The sequence below is a fragment of the Nansenia antarctica genome (assembly GCF_963989245.1).
Source record: "Nansenia antarctica genome assembly, chromosome: 8".
Lineage (NCBI taxonomy): Eukaryota > Metazoa > Chordata > Actinopteri > Argentiniformes > Microstomatidae > Nansenia > Nansenia antarctica.
The window spans coordinates 18,209,833-18,224,832 of record NC_137678.1 but is presented as its reverse complement, the minus strand read 5'-3'; the positions used below and the strand labels follow the sequence as shown (position 1 = coordinate 18,224,832).

The 15,000-nt window shown below is 50.8% G+C and overlaps 1 protein-coding gene across 1 annotated transcript in view; it reads right to left on the bottom strand.

Moving 5' to 3' along the window:
• Nucleotides 1-6,546: 6,546 nt before the first annotated feature.
• tbc1d30 (TBC1 domain family, member 30) overlaps nucleotides 6,547-15,000 on the bottom strand; it is a gene marked incomplete at both ends in the record, with an annotated part of 26,161 nt that continues 17,707 nt past the window's right edge. The window contains 6 exons of the mRNA XM_080538140.1: nucleotides 6,547-6,705; nucleotides 7,321-7,700; nucleotides 9,859-10,080; nucleotides 11,210-11,349; nucleotides 11,885-11,979; nucleotides 14,553-14,658. Coding sequence (XP_080394266.1) covers nucleotides 6,547-6,705; nucleotides 7,321-7,700; nucleotides 9,859-10,080; nucleotides 11,210-11,349; nucleotides 11,885-11,979; nucleotides 14,553-14,658 — 1,102 coding nt within the window. The remainder of the gene's footprint in view (nucleotides 6,706-7,320; nucleotides 7,701-9,858; nucleotides 10,081-11,209; nucleotides 11,350-11,884; nucleotides 11,980-14,552; nucleotides 14,659-15,000) is intronic.

Sequence of the window (15,000 nt, the reverse complement as noted above, 5' to 3'; positions counted from 1 at the left end):
CTCTCTCTCCCTCCCTCTCCCCCTCTCCCACCCTCTCCCACCCTCTCCCACCCTCTGACACCCTCTCCCCCCCTCTCCCTCCCTCTCCCTCCCTCTCCCACCCTCTCCCCCCTCTGACACTCTCTCCCACCCTCTAACACCCTCTCCGCCCCTCTCCCTCCCTCTCCCCCCTCTCCCTCCCTCTCCCACCCTCTCCCCCCGCGACCACGCAGCCACACCATTACGCTAACCTCACACACCGTGGCAGACTGAGTCTAGAGGTCTGGTCTGGCCTGGCCTGGTCTGGCCTGGTCTGGTCTGGCCTGTTCTGGTCTGGTCTGGTCTGGCCTGGTAACACCCTGGTCTGGTCTGGCCTGGTCTGGCCTGGTAACACCATCCATCACGGCTGTCAGAACTATGGAGCTATGAGCTGGAGAGGACCATGAGACAATGGGGGAAAGATCACAAGATGTTGGAAACATTCCTTTGAGATTCTGGTCCAATTCCTGCAAGTGCATTTTTCAGGTGCTGTGAATGTCCCGTTCTACTACGCCCCAAAGGTGCTCTCTGATTGGATCCAGAACCAGGTGACCAGGAAGGAACACTGAGGAACACTGAAGTTGTTGTCGTGTTCCAACATCCTCCCTTCTTCTCTGATTCCACAGTGATAAATGAGGGACTGAGCCAAATCCAAAGCCTTGCTACACCATCTGGTGGTTGGACTAGAGCGGTGCACGTCAGTCCCGGTCCTGGAGAACTGCAGTTGGTCTCGGTGTTGGACAACCCAGACTAGCGCCATCTCACACCTGGCTGGTCTAATCACCTGTACTCTGTCCCAAAGGTCCGTAGGTTGGTGCCTGGGGGGGGGGGGGAGCAGACCCATGTCTGAGGACCGCGGGTTACTCACTGTAACACAGTATTATATCCTTAGTTCAGGGGAGGCTGGCGGAGGTAGGAATTGGAGGACGGGCTCATTGTCATACATGGACCGGTCTTCTGTGGCTTAGGTTGTGGGTTCGATTCCCGCTTGGACCATATGTACTGACGAATGTATGCACTCACTGCAATGTAGGTGTCTTTGGATAAAAGCGTCAGTTAAAATGGAGTGTATGGAATGTGGAATTCCTCATTCTATTCCATGCATTGCAGTGAGCCCGTCCTCCAATTTCTACCTCCACCGGCCTCCCCTGTCCTCTGATTTCTACCTCCACCAGCCTCCCCTGCTGACAAACCCTGGGGTTTTTGGCATTTATCAGACGCCTTCATCCAAAATCAAGTACGTTGTTTTTTTTACTATTTTAACTGTTACACATAGACATTTTATCTTCTAGGTACTTTATTTATGGATGGATGGATGGATGGATGGAGAGTGAGTGAGTGAGTGAGTGAGTGAGTGAGTGAGTGAGTGAGTGTCCCCGGAACAGCCGTGCCTTTTTTACCTACTATAAGAGCCGCCTCGGGTTGTAAATTAGCCTGCTTCCTACACAGAAAAACAGCAAAATAGCTTTATACTAGCTTAGATGTGATTTTGAAAATGTAAGGATACTGGGGTGGTAGAACACACATATCAAGTAAAAGTCATGAAAGGAGGGTCCTGAAATTTGATCGAATGCAAAGATATAAACCCATCTCCATCTTGCCGTGCCTGGCCAAGGTCCTGGAGAAACTGGCTCTCAAACAGCTCAACCACTTCATGGCCTCAAACAACATCCTGTCTAACATGCAGTCTGGGTTCCGGCCTGGCCACGGGTGCATCACAGCTACCTTGAAAGTTATGGATGACATTCTCACTTCCTTGGACTCCAAGCAGGTCTGCATCGCTGCCTTTATCGACCTAGCTAAGGCCTTTGATTCTGTCATCCATTCCATCCTTCTACAGAGGCTCTCCAACATTGGTCTCTCGACAAACTCTTGCAACTGGTTTGCCAGCTATCTAACTGACCGAGTTCAACAAGTGAAAACTGAAAATATCTTGTCAGACCATCTCACCATCTCTAAAGGGGTGCCTCAAGGCTCCATCTTGGGACCAACGTTGTTCTCAATCTACATCAATGATGTAGCAAAAGATGCTGGCAAATCCCAGATCCATCTTTATGCTGACGACACCATCTTGTATTGTGCAGGCCCTTCACTCCACTCTGCGGCTTCCACTCTACAACTCAGCCTCACCTCCATTGAGCAGTCTTTTCATCGCCTCCATCTTCTCCTCAACACCAAAAAAACAAAGTGCATTCTTTTCGACCGGAGACCTCGTGTCAGCAGCCCCCCTAAGATCTTCTGTGTTGACGGTTCCGAGCTGGAGTTTGTCTCTTGTTACAAATACCTTGGCCTTTGGCTGGACTCATCCCTTTCCTTCACCACCCACATAAAGCACCTGCAGACAAAAGTCAAAGCTCGCCTAAGCTTTTTATACCGGAACAAGGCCTCCTTCACCTGTGCAGCCAAACATACCCTTGTCGAGATGACCATCCTGCCCATATTTGACTATGGCGATACCATCTATAGGATGGCATCTCAGTCTGCCCTCAGGAAACTCGACACACTCCATCACTCCGCCATTCGTTTTGCCACTAGTGCGCCTTTCACAACTCACCACTGTGTTCTGTACACCCTTGTAGACTGGACATCTCTTCACAGCAGACGGCTCTGTCACTGGCTTCATATTATCTACAAATCCATACTTTGCAAAACACCTTTCTACCTCTCATCCCTTCTGCACCTCTCTCACCGCCCCGTCATCGTTCTAAGATCCAGTGATCTTGTCCGACTCACCATCCCCAAAGCCCGTACCGTAGTCGGGCGCAGCGCTTTCCGGTTCGCTGCAGCACACGACTGGAACACCTTACAAAACACCCTCAAACTCACCGCCCTCACCTCACTCACTGCTTTCAAACAAGTCCTGCAGCGAACCATAGTCGATCAATGCACCTGTTGATCACCGTCTCTCACCCATCCCATAACCCATCACTGCCTCATTTTAAGTACCCCTGCTCCACTACCCCCGCTCTTCCTCACCCCTACCTCCTCCGTCTCTCTCCCCTCTCTCTGACTGTTAGTATTTTAATGCATCTGTATTTGCCAGTGTTTTATTGTTTTATTGTTTATTGTATTACTTAACCTTGTTTTATTTCTAGCTTCCCCCCCCCCCCCCCCCAAAGAGCCATTGCTTTTTGGTCAGGCTGCATTTGCAAATAAGAATTTGTTCTTACATGTTTGCCTGGTAAAATAAAGGTAAAATAAAATAAAAATAAAAATGTTTCTTTATTCACAGGGGTCAAATGACCCCTCGTGGCTGTTCTAATGTTCACATGTGGAATCATCACGCCCTCTCGTGGAGACGTTGTGTTATTGCATCTGGTTCATTTCAGCAGGCACCTGTTGGGTCTCACCTCTTCTCACCGTACTTTATATGACATCACATCACATCACAGGACTTCATACGACTTTAGAATAACATGCAGGCCTGTTTCTACCCCTCTAAAGACACATCAACCTGTTTCTACCCCTCTAAAGACACATCAGCCTGTTTCTACCCCTCTAAAGACACATCAGCCTGTTTCTACCCTCTAAAGACACATCAACCTGTTTCCTCTAAAGACACATCAGCCTGTTTCTACCCTCTAAAGACACATCAGCCTGTTTCTACCCTCTAAAGACACATCAACCTGTTTCTACCCTCTAAAGACACATCAGCCTGTTTCTACCCTCTAAAGACACATCAGCCTGTTTCCTCTAAAGACACATCAGCCTGTTTCTACCCCTCTAAAGACACATCAGCCTGTTTCTACCCTCTAAAGACACATCAGCCTGTTTCTACCCTCTAAAGACACATCAGCCTGTTTCTACCCCTCTAAAGACACATCAGCCTGTTTCTACCCCTCTAAAGACACATCAACCTGTTTCCTCTAAAGACACATCAGCCTGTTTCCACCCTCTAAAGACACATCAGCCTGTTTCCTCTAAAGACACATCAGCCTGTTTCTACCCTCTAAAGACACATCAGCCTGTTTCTACCCTCTAAAGACACATCAGCCTGTTTCTACCCTCTAAAGACACATCAGCCTGTTTCTACCCTCTAAAGACACATCAACCTGTTTCCTCTAAAGACACATCAGCCTGTTTCTACCCTCTAAAGACACATCAACCTGTTTCCTCTAAAGACACATCAGCCTGTTTCTACCCTCTAAAGACACATCAGCCTGTTTCTACCCTCTAAAGACACATCAGCCTGTTTCTACCCTCTAAAGACACATCAACCTGTTTCCTCTAAAGACACATCAGCCTGTTTCTACCCCTCTAAAGACACATCAACCTGTTTCCACCCTCTAAAGACACATCAGCCTGTTTCTACCCTCTAAAGACACATCAACCTGTTTCCTCTAAAGACACATCAGCCTGTTTCTACCCCTCTAAAGACACATCAGCCTGTTTCTACCCTCTAAAGACACATCAGCCTGTTTCTACCCTCTAAAGACACATCAGCCTGTTTCCTCTAAAGACACATCAGCCTGTTTCTACCCCTCTAAAGACACATGAGCCTGTTTCTACCCTCTAAAGAACGCTCCAGGCCGGTTTCACAGACAAGGCCTGAGCCTAGTCCTGGACTACACAGCATCTTCATCTTCAATGGAGGTGTGACATTAAAAGGGTGATGTAGTCCAGGGGGGTATTCCTTCAATGTCGCTAAAGGAAAATCCAGGCTCAGGCTTAAGCCTTGTCTGTGAGAGCGGTCCATGGTGAGAGAACATCACTGAGAGATAGAGGACTTCTACAGGCTGTTTGCTGCGAACAGGAGGGTGAAGAACACACACAGAGCAGGTTGTTGGTTCTTACATGTCCTTGATTAGCTGTGCTGCTCCTCTCTGCACCAGGGTTCACCTTCCAGGGGTCCAGGATAGACGTGTGTGTGTGTGTGTGTGAGTGTGGATGTGTTTGTGTGGGTTAACAAGGACAGATGTGTATGTTTGTGTGTGTGTGGGTTACAAGAACAGATGGACCTGGTGGAGGTAGGGAAGGGGGTGATGTTGTAGGTGTGTGTGTGTGTGTGTGCGCGCGCGTGTGTTCTACCTCCGGACGGACGGACGGACGGACAGACAGACGGTGGTACACTTGGACAGAAAGACGGACAGCACACGGCAGGGCTTCAGCATGCAGCAGTGTTCCAGGTAATACAGTCCGTCGGCCCCTAGGGGGAGTGGGTCTTGGAGTCGGTCCACAGTTTCACATCTGGACGCTTGACATTTCATATCACATCATCACCCTTCATATGTCCCTTCATATGTCCCTTCATATGTCCCTTCATATGTCCCTTCATATGTCCCTTCATATGTCCCTTCATATGTCCCTGCTCCCTCTGCACTGCTCAGTCAGGTGAACATCGGGACGTTAAAAGATGCACTGTAAGGGCCTGAGGTTAATCTGTGTGTGACAACCGGCCTTGTAGAGTGGAACAGTCGACGTCTTGCCTAGCCCGTATTGAGCGTATTGTTATCGTTATGATATAATATAATATAACATCAATTGATTTCTCGACCTCATTTAAACCAGACAACACGTAGTTTCAGGCAAACAAACTTTGGCAAAAGAAGCTGATATTATTTCTGATTATTTATTGGGATCCCCTTGCCCCCCCCCCTTTTTTGGGGGCTCAACAGCACCCCCCAGTGGCAGAATCTTCCATAATGTAGCTTTAATATGATGCAGGGCTGCTCTCAGGCAGGACACGGGACACACACACCTGTCGAACCTTAAGTGCTTATTTACATACAGCAGCGGGATTATGACACCATAGAGGTCTCTCAGATATGGCATATCTCCGTCACACACACACTCGCACGCACACACTCGCGCGCGCACACACCACTTCAGACTGACGTACAGTAGGTGCTGTGGTGTGGTTCTGGCTAAACCAATAGAAACTGTCCTTACTGTCTCTCCCAGAAACCGACGGTAGCCAACCCCACAGGACCCAGCTTCACCTGTCGACCAATCATGATGCAGATAGAGAGCCCTTAGAGCCCGCCCCCTCCCCAACCAGCAGCAGGGTAGGTTGTGACGGTGGTCTTGCAGGCAGGCCAGGACACACAGTCAAACGTAGGCTGGTGACTCACACAAAGAGTTCTCAACCAATCAGAATCCATCACGTTCCACCGAGAGCCCTTAACATGAGGGAGTCCGTGTCTGTGTTGTAGAAGGTGTTGTAGAAGGTGTTGTAGAAGGGGTTCTAAAAGGCATTCCAGAAGCTGTTCCAGAAGCTGTTCCAAAAGCTGTTCCAGAAGCTGTTCCGGAAGCTGTTCTAGAAGGTGTCCAAAAGGGGTTCCGGAGTGCAGACGGACTACAGACAGAAAGACAGTCAGTCAGTCCCATGTCTGGTCTGTGTCTCGTTAGCACAGGGGTGGTGGTGGCGGTACTGCAGTCAGCCTGGCCTGTTTGTGTGTCTCATTAGCACCCCCTAGTGGTGGTGGTATTGGTGGTACTGCAGTCAGCCTGGCCTGGTTAATCTGTGTCTCATTAGCACCCCTAGTGGTGGTGGTGGTACTGCAGTCAGCCTGGCCTGTGTGTGTCTCTTTAGCGCCTCCTAGTGGTGGTGGTGGCGGTACTGCGGTTGAGTGCGCGGCTGAGCTGGGGGAAGTGCACGGTGGGCGTGCGCGCGGTCGGGCCGTAGAGGCCGAGGTTCCGCGCGGCGGTGGATTTCCGAGGCTGCTTCACGCAGGGGAAAGGAGAGAACTGGGGGTGGGGAGAGGGGTGGGGGGGGTCCAGGGGGGTGGAGGGGGTGGCTGGGGGGGTGGTGGAGCAGGAGAGGCTGGGGGTGGAGGGGGAGGAGGGGAGGTAGGGGGCGCAGGAGGAGGAGGAGAGGGAGAGGGTGAGCGGGGTGGAAGGGGAACGTCGCAGGGAGGTGGAGGTGAAGGCGGAGCCTGTCTCGGAGTAGGAGGAGTCAGACTCTTTTCTGCGGCGGGTGGAGGGAGGGGGGAGGAGGGTCGGGATAGAGGGCGGGGGCGTCGCTGGGGGCTCTGCTTCTGGGGTTGTGATTGGCTCAGAGGAGGAAGAGGAGGGTTCCGGCTCTGCGTTGTGATTGGTTGCGTCTGTGAGAGACGAGGGTTCTGATCCCGCCTCCAGCTCCAGAGAGGACAGACGCTTCTCCACCTCCTCCTCCTCCTCCTCCTCCTCCTTTACCTCCTCCTCCTCTCCTCCTACTCCATCGCTTGAGTCCTGGAGAGGAGACGCAGAGAGGTGACCTCCTTCTCCTCTTCCTCCGCCCTTTTCCTCCTCTTCATCCCTCTTCTCCTTCTCCTCCTCCTCCTCCTCCCTCTTCTCCTCCCCTCCCACCCCCGCCCCCACCTCCTCCTCCTCCTCCAGCTCCTGGGAGTCTCCGAAGCCCAGCTGTGCCCGCGCCCGGGCCACGTTCCTGCGGTGGGCGCGCACGTGAGCCCGCCACGGAGACCCTCCAGGGCTGGACTGGGCCTGGGGGGCCAGGGGGGGGGGGACCCGGTGCCTGGAGGGGCTGGAGTGGGCCTGGGGGGGGGCGCGGTGCTGGGAGGAGGAGTACTGGGCCTGGGGGGGCAGGGGGGGGACAGGCCAGCCCGGGGCGGGGGCGGGGGTGGGGGGGGTCCTGGTGGAGGTCCGGGGACCCCCCCCCCTCGGCTTGCGTCCCAGGAGGAGGTGGTTAACCACGGGGGAGGAGTGGAGCTGGGGGGCCAGGAGGCTGGTGGCTGGACACTTATCTGAGGAGGGGGAGGAGGGAGGGGGAGGAGGGAGGGGGAGGAGGGGGGGAGAGAGAGACAGAGAGACAGGGGGAGAGACAGAGAGAGAGAGAGAGAGAGGGGGGGGGCGGAGAGACAGAGAGAGAGAGAGAGAGGGGGGGAGGAGAGAGAGGGAGAGAGAGAGAGAGATGGAGGAGAGAGAGAGAGAGAGAGAGAGAGAGAGAGAGAGAGAGAGAGAGAGGGGGGAGAGACAGAGGGGGGGGGAGAGAGAGAGAGAGAGAGGGGAGAGACAGAGGGGGGAGAGACAGAGGGGGGAGAGAGAGGGAGGGAGAGAGAGAGAGGGGGAGAGAGAAAGAGAGAGAGAGACACACACAGACAGAAACACACAGGTGTAAGTATTTTGTATAAACCTTTTCCCCTACATCCTACTGTGACAGCAAACACCCGTGTAAGAGTAAGAGAGTAAGAGATTCTGCACAGAGACAACAAGATGGCCGCCACCCAAAGCCTCACCTCCCTCTCTGGCTCTGTAAGCCTCAGAGGGATAAACAGCGTTACATAAAAGCAGATTTTGGGAGTGTAAAGAGCTTTTCCCCTGAGCAGTGATTAGGGAGGACACACAGGGCGTCCTCTGTGTGTTTGGGGGTGGGGGCGTGGGGAGGTGGGGTGTAATTCCCTTACACAAGTCTCCTTAAATAAAGGCTTTGGAGAGAAGCAGCCTCCAGCTCAGACCAGCTCGCCAGTCTGATCCTGCTCTGTTAAAGCCAGCTAGAAGCACCTTGTTGTGTTGTTGTTGTATTGTTGTATTGTTGTTGTGGTTGTTGTTGTTGCTGTGTTGTTGTTGTTGTTGTGTTATTGTTGTGTTGTTGTTGTTGTTGTGTTGGGTTGTTGTTGTTGATTATGTTGTTGTTGTTGTTGTTTTCGTGTTGTTGTTGTGTTGTTATTGTTGATGATGTTGTTGTTGTTGTTGTTGTTGTTGTATCAAAGCATATGCAGAAGCATAACCAGGGGAGTATTCCATCAATGGACAATCCAGGCTTATTTTGATAAATAAATAAATAAATAAAAAACATTAAACATTAAAAAAATAGAGTCTCACGAGATTTATAAGAACAAATAAGCCTGGATTTTCCTTTAGCGACGTGGATGGAATACCACCCAGCTCAACCAGGCAAGAGAGAAGCCCCCAATGCTGCCCCCCCCCCCCCCAACACCAGCCCCACAGCAGCCCCCCCCTCACTGTAGCATGTGGACCCCAGAGCAGCTTTATAGCAGAACACCCCCCCCCCCCCCCCCCTCCTAGTTTCCCATTGGTTCAGGGCTGCGTTGACGGTCAGTACCATGGCCGGGCGGGGCGGGGGGGGCCTGGGGGGCCTGGGGGAGCCCGGGGGTGGTGGGGGCCACGCCTGGTCCTGGTTATGGGAGTCACACACACCAGCGGTCACATTCCTCTGCACTGTGTCATGTGGAGGTGTGTGTGTGTATGTGTGTGTGTGTGTGTGTGTGTGTGTGTGTGTGTGTGTGTCTGTGTTGTTTGTAATGGAGTGAGAGAGAGTATGTGTGTAGTCTCAGTCTTAGTACTACTAGACCATCGCGCTGCCTTTGACACTGTACACCACGACATTCTAATAGATAGACTAACAACCTTAAACTGGTTTAGATCCTCCTAGCTACTAGCTTCTGTAGCTGTCTCCATTGGCAACTTTGTGTCGGACCAAATAAAAATGACATGTGGGGTTCCCCAAGGGTCAATCCTTGGCCCCCTTCTATTCAATCTCTTGTCCCTGGAATCTCTGATTGTAAGTCGCTTTGGATAAACTGGTAAATAAATGGTGTAAATGTAATTTAAATTGTGTGTGTGTGTGTGTGTGTGTGTGTGTGTGCGTCTGTGTCTGTGTGTGTGTGTGTGTGTTACCTGTGTGTGTGTGTGTGTGTGTGTGTGTGTGTGTGTGTGTGTGTGTGTGTGTGTGTGTTACCGGTCTGTGTGTGTTACCTGTGCGTATGTACAGCTGCGTGGCTTGTTGTTGTTGGCGTCTCTTGATGCGTGAGTACTGCTTCTTCTGTGTGTGTGTGTGTGTGTGTGTTACCTGTGTGTGTGTGTGTGTGCGTGTGTGTGTGTGTGTCTGTATGTGTGTGTGTGTGTGTGTGTGTGTTACCTGTCTGTGTGTGTGTGTGTTACCTGTGCGTATGTACAGCTGCGTGGCTTGTTGCTGCTGGCGTCTCTTGATGCGTGAGTACTGCTTCTTCAGGGCGCTGATGTCCGTGCTCATCCTCTCCAGCATCATGCTGTTGATGGCTGCCTGGTGCTCCGCCCTGCCCCCCCCTCCTCCTCCCCCTGGCCCCCCTCCACACACCGCCCCTGGGCTCAGCTCCCCGATGTTACCCTGCTCCCCGCGCTGGTCTGGAAAGGGGGGGGGGGGAGAGAGAGAGAAATTAATTTATTTACATCATTGATTGATGGCTGGTTGACTGACTGGCTGGCTGACTGAGTGACTGGCTGGCTGGCTGGCTGGCTGGTTGGCTGGTTGGCTGGTTGGCTGGTTGGCTGACTGACTGACTGGCTGACTGGCTAGCTAACTGACTGACTGACGGCACTAAAAATGACATCAAAAACATGCAGATCAAAAAATGTCAATCCACTCAGAACAGGAAGCAGCCGCCCAGTCAGCTGATGTCCTTACGTCTCTAAACTTCCTCTCATTTCCTCTCTAATCAGGAGCAAAACAAACACCCATGACACCTCATCTGGGATCCTGGATGAAACCTGTGGTGTGTGTGTGTGTGTGTGTGTGTGTGTGTGGCATAACTATGTTTGTCATGGTGTGGTTTCAGTGGAATCAGCAGCAGTCGGACCTGCAATGAGACACCCAAGCCCTTTTCTCCGTGCTAACACTAAAGTGCTAACGCTAAGGTGGCTCCAGCTAAAGCGCTCGGAGCGCGGAGCCCATTTCCTGTCTGACAGGAAGAGATAGAGGGACCGGGGGACTGGTGGTGTTTGTCTGGAGGAAACAGGAGAAGTCTGAGCAGACAGACGCCTGTGGTTTAACACTGTAGTCACCCTCACACCCTGAGACCTCTCTCTCTCTCCCTCCCTCCCTCTCCCACTTTCCCTCCCCTGGCCTCCCTCAGTCACCTCCCTCCCCTGGCTAGACCGGGAACCTCCCACCCCTGGCCTCCCTCTCCCTCCCCTGGCCTCCCTCTCCCTCCCCTGGCCTCCCTCTCCCTCCCCTGGCCTCCCTCTCCCACCCCTGGCCTCACTCTCCCTCCCTGGCCTCTCCCTCCCCTGGCCTCTCCCTCCCCTGGCCTCCCCCTCCCTCCCTCCCCTGGCCTCCCTCTCCCTCCCCTGGCCTCCCTCTCCCACTCTCCCACCCCTGGCTAGACCAGGAACTTCCCTCCCCAGGGAGTTGCCAGTTTTGCCTCTAACGGCCTACTGTCTGTCGTACTTGTGGTTGTCTGGTATCAGATTGGGGGTAGAGGGTGAGGGGTCAGGGGTCATGGGGTAGAGATCAGGGGTCAGGGGTCAGACTGACCTTTCAGGTGTTTGTTGTATCTCTGCAGCTCGGGGGCCAGCAGCCCCCCCAGCGGCCCCAGACAGCCCAGCGCCGTCACCACAGAGTCTTCATCATCCATGTCTGCATCTTCATCACTCTCCCAGCCCCCCAGACCCCCGCTGTAACACATCATCATCATCATCATCATCATCTTCATCACTCTCCCAGCCCCCCAGACCCCCGCTGTAACACATCAGCATCATCATCATCTTCATCACTCTCCCAGCCCCCCAGACCCCCGCTGTAACACATCATCATCATCATCATCATCATCTTCATCACTCTCCCAGCCCCCCAGACGCCCGCTGTAACACATCAGCATCAGCATCATCATCTTCATCACTCTCCCAGACCCCCAGACCCCCACTGTAACACATCATCATCATCATCTTCATCTTCATGTGTGTGTGTGTGTGTGTGTGTGTGTGTGTGTGTGTGTGTGTTACCTGGTGGAGGTAGGGAAGGGGGTGATGTTGTAGGTGTGTGTGTGTGTGTGTGTGTGTGTGTGTGTGTGTGTGTGTGTGTGTTACCTGGTGGAGGTAGGGAAGGGGGTGATGTTGTAGGTGTGTGTGTGTGTGTGTGTGTTACCTGGTGGAGGTAGGGAAGGGGGTGATGTTGTAGGTGTGTGTGTGTGTGTGTGTTGGTGTGTGTTACCTGGTGGAGGTAGGGAAGGGGGTGATGTTGTAGGTGTATTTCTCTCTCAGCTCGGCCAGCTGAGGGAAAGGGAAGGCTGCCATGGAGTACACCGTCTGAGGAGGGAAACACACCTGTTTATTTATTTACTGTGTGTGTGTGTGTGTGTGTGTGTGTGTGTGTGTGTGGAGGGGGGGGGGGGTGTTGCTAGCTTTGCATCTTGCGTGATCAAACGTGATCTAACGTATTACCCTGACTGACCTGTACGAGGCAGCCATGTGTGACAGGGCAAATAAAGTGCCGAAGAACAAAAAGAAGAAGTCAGCTCGCTTCTTGATTGGCTACATTCCATCCACGTCACAATCGGACTCGCGAGCAGGGTTGCCAGATGGGATTGACATTTTCCACCCTAACCACAGTCTAAAACCGCTAATTCCACCCCCAAAAAACGAGCCCATCTGGCAACCCTAGTCGGGAGTTGTGGGGAGTCGTGAGTTGCCCCCACACATAAGGATTTTTGGTCGTAAATATTGAACACGTTTAACATTTACAGGGCTTAAAGTGGGAAAAAATCCGGTGCCTGAAACTTTTTCTTGGGGAGGGGGGTCACAGTTTGAGATATTGGGAGAGCGGGTACAGAAGACAGCTTCTTGTCTCAATGTTTAAATGCATTAATACTATTTTATAGTCAATCCAAAATATATGTCTCAATGTTAAAATGCATTAATACTGTTGTATACTCAATACAAAATAAAATAATATATTTAGATGAAAAAGAAAAACTGATTAAATCACTTAAGGCCAAACTGATTGCATCACTTATTAAGCCACTATCACTATAACAATAGATCAATAGATCTACATCAAGTAGAATACTGATGACTAGTGACCAGTCAAGACCATTGGACTCCAGGATATCTTTGAGCTCCTGCATGAGGGCTGACGAGTTGGCGATGTTTACTTTCCTGCTGGCTAGGTGTTGTGTTGTTACTTTGGCCAGATCATCATCAAAAAAACGAACAAGGACATTGAGGATTTTGTCCATGTTAAGATTAGTAGCTTCGTCAATATTCATTGAAAACGTTGCTTTTTTAAGCTTTTCACACAGCAGTTTTTTTTATTCCGGGGCAAGGCGTTTAAATAGCTGGCGTGCTTATTGGAAACGGACAGCTTTTTCAGTGCATTTTTGTCTTCTGATAGCTTCTTGCACAAATCGACGAGTGGCTGAGCCATTGTGAAAGACAGATCATGTTCAGCAATAAATGCGCACACTCAGATCTTTTGCTCGCAAACACGGTCGGTCATTGAAGATGAAGTGGTACCTGTAGCCGTCGCTCCCGGCAAGGTTGTTGTATGAGCAAGCGCTCGAACCGAAGCTTGGTGACCGGGATCTGAGGCATGTCGAGCAATAACCTTCTTCCCACTACTGCCGTTGACGAGTTTCTTTGAGCACGGCGTACAGAAACAAGCATCCGGCTCCCTCAGTTTGAGGCACCACGTCCCATAAGGCTTCCCGTCACTACTCTCCTCTATCCATGCCCAGCGCCATTTATTCCTTACTCCTCGTTCTAGTATAGCTGTGTCTTCGCCAGGTTTAAGAAACTTGGTTTTCCATTTTAATAGACTACTAAAGTTAGTGAGATAGCGGGCTGCTAAAAGCGAACGTCTCTACAAGCTAACATTACACTCATTCAAACTTCTTAAGGCCCGCCCCACTACTCTGCCTCCGATTGGCTAGAAGTCGTTGGTTGGCTTGAGCAATGTGATACCATTGGTAGGCGGAACTGTCTCTTTGCTGAAGATGACTCTTTAAATTACGATGTAAACAAATAGCATGTGATTTTTAAATTATTTTTTTGCTCAAAATTCTCCCGCGCCGGAAATCCGGCACCTTGCCGGAGAACTTTAAGCCCTGCATTTACGATTGTCGGCCCCAACCATTTTCCGAGCAGATTGTCGGGAGAAATGGACTCTTAACACACATCACACCACAGGATAATCTTGTAGGATAATCTTTAGAGCCATCCGATAATCGGGCGTTTGCTGTCTTTGGTCGGAAGGGGGAAAATCGGCCTGAAATCGGCCAGATTATCTTTATGTGCGTACCGGGCTTAACTAGTGAACAATGGCCCTTGTTGCTCCAGGGTTCAGTCATCAGGACTGTAGGACGTTTTAACATGTTTAAAAGTCGCTAGTTTTGCCTCTAACGCCTACTGTCTGTCTGCCTATGTGGTTGTTTGGTATGTCAATGTTAAAACAAGTGATATCTCATTTATTTTGCTTTTGTAGTCTCTTTACCTTTGATGTGATTCTGTTGTGTTTGATATGTCATATATGTCCAGTGTACTAATGCAACCCATGTATGCTAACCATTGTTTTTGTTTTGTAACTTGACAATACCTGTGCTGTCTGATTGTTCTGTTGTGCAAATTGAATAAAATATTAAATATAAAAAATAAAAAAAGAATAAGTGATATCATGATTTTTAAAACACACTGGTTTATTCAGGCGTCAGTCCTAAGCAGACAAACTTTAAACAAACAAACTTTAAGAGCGTTACTTAAATCCCCCCAATATGAACAGATATATTGTGGTAACATTCTAGGCCATATCGCCCAGTCCTAGGTCAGGGGTGAGAGGTGAGGGTCAGGGGTTGCGTGTGTGTGTGTGTGTGTGTGTGTGTGTGTACCTGCATCAGTTGTGTAGGGTCTATGAGGCTGTGCTCCAGCATCTCCTGGGTCAGCCCCCCCATGGTGCTGTAGAACTCATCTGCTGTGTGACAGCTGTCTATCCTCCTGGAGGTGGGGGGGGAGAGAGAGAGAGAGAGATTACAGTTAGGGGTTGTACAGTGGTTCAAGACTACCTGCCCCTTATAGGGTGTAGAGTGAGAGTCAGAATCAGAATTGCTTAATCTTACTGTAATAATAATAATAACCTTTATTTGTATAGCACTTTTCCTGCAAACGTTGCAGGTCATTATATTGGTTATATCTCTATACCAGCTATAGAGATGTGTGTGTCTCTCTCTCTCTCTGTGTGTGTGTGTGTGTGTGTGTGTCTCTCTCTCTCTCTCTCTCGCTGTGTGTGTGTCTCTCTCTCTCTCTCTGTGTGTTTGTCTCTCTCTCTCTGTGTGTGTG